The sequence below is a fragment of the Neoarthrinium moseri genome (assembly GCF_022829205.1).
Source record: "Neoarthrinium moseri strain CBS 164.80 chromosome Unknown scaffold184_Wmoseri_CBS_16480, whole genome shotgun sequence".
Classification (NCBI taxonomy): domain Eukaryota; kingdom Fungi; phylum Ascomycota; class Sordariomycetes; order Amphisphaeriales; family Apiosporaceae; genus Neoarthrinium; species Neoarthrinium moseri.
In genome coordinates this window covers 1-1093 of record NW_026055298.1, presented here as the reverse complement: position 1 = coordinate 1093, position 1093 = coordinate 1, and the positions used below count along the sequence as shown (strand labels likewise).

At 49.1% G+C, this 1093-nt stretch overlaps 1 protein-coding gene across 1 annotated transcript; it reads left to right on the top strand.

Annotated features, from left to right (window-relative positions):
* Window positions 1–204: 204 nt before the first annotated feature.
* Window positions 205–860, top strand: JN550_013914 (uncharacterized protein; the record flags this gene model as incomplete). The annotated part of the gene is made up of 3 exons (XM_049312554.1): window positions 205–235; window positions 290–392; window positions 440–860. The coding sequence occupies 3 exons, from the start codon at window positions 205–207 to the stop codon at window positions 858–860; spliced, it is 555 nt and encodes a 184-aa protein (XP_049164117.1).
* Between the last annotated feature and the right edge of the window lie 233 nt (window positions 861–1093).

Below are 1093 nucleotides of genomic sequence, written 5' to 3'. Positions count from 1 at the left end.
TCGGCGGGTGGTGTGATTTTTCCAGTTGTTGTTTCACGCTGCCTCGACCAAATCGGGTATCAATGGACTTTGATACTCGTTTCGGCACTGATCGGATTCATCTTGATACTGGCAAATCTCATTATAAGGTCCGATGTTCGACCTACATTGAGGCCGGTGACTGTGAAGAAAGTACTGTCGCCTCTGAAGGAAGTCGACTTCGTCATGCTAGGGCTGGCCTCTTTCTTATTTTCTTGTGAGTTGAAAACAGCCAACGTCCTCTCCAGTAGCTAATAGCCTATTGATTTAGTGGTAATGTATGCCATCGAAACATACATAGTAGAGGCTGCTATCGACCGGGCAATGGCTTATGACCAAGCCTCGTATCTTGTCGCTGTCATGAACGGAGCGGGGTGAGTATTCAGCCTTTCCAGCTTCATCGCATACCTGATCCATATAGTCTCTTTGGCCGAATCTTGTGCAACTATGCTGCAGACTCCATAGGAAGGTTAAACAGTACTCTCGTCGCGGTATTTTGTACTAGTGCGTCCATTCTTGCATTATGGCTTCCGGCGCAGAGTAGTGGAACCATGATCGCATTTGCCGTCGTGAGCGGTCTCGGTGGCAATGTGACACTGAGCATGTTCCCTGTTCTGGTTGCAAGTACGGCCTCATTGGATGAACTTGGGTCAAGAATCGGCGTCACCATGTTTGCTTCTGGACTGGCTGCCCTGCTTGGGCCACCAGCGACAGGGGCGGTGATCAGCCGTAGTGGTTTCCAAATGGCTGCAGGATGCCTGGGCGGCTGCTGTGTTGTATCTGGATTGTTTATTACCATCTTGAGGATAAGGCTAGGGATTAAGCAGGGCTGGAATAAGTGATTGCCCCATTGCCGGCATCAGAAAGAATGAACAGCAGCGGCATGGATGCTGAGAGTTGCATCAACCTGGCCTTATGCATAACAGTCACTAGATGGCGGTCACTATCAATAGCTACATAACTGAATGAAGTCGAGATTGAAATTCGGTCACTCTTTATTTGTCATATACATGGAATGATCCAACTGATCCCTTCGCCCACCCTCGCGTCCTCCCACCCTCACGTTTAGTGTTCG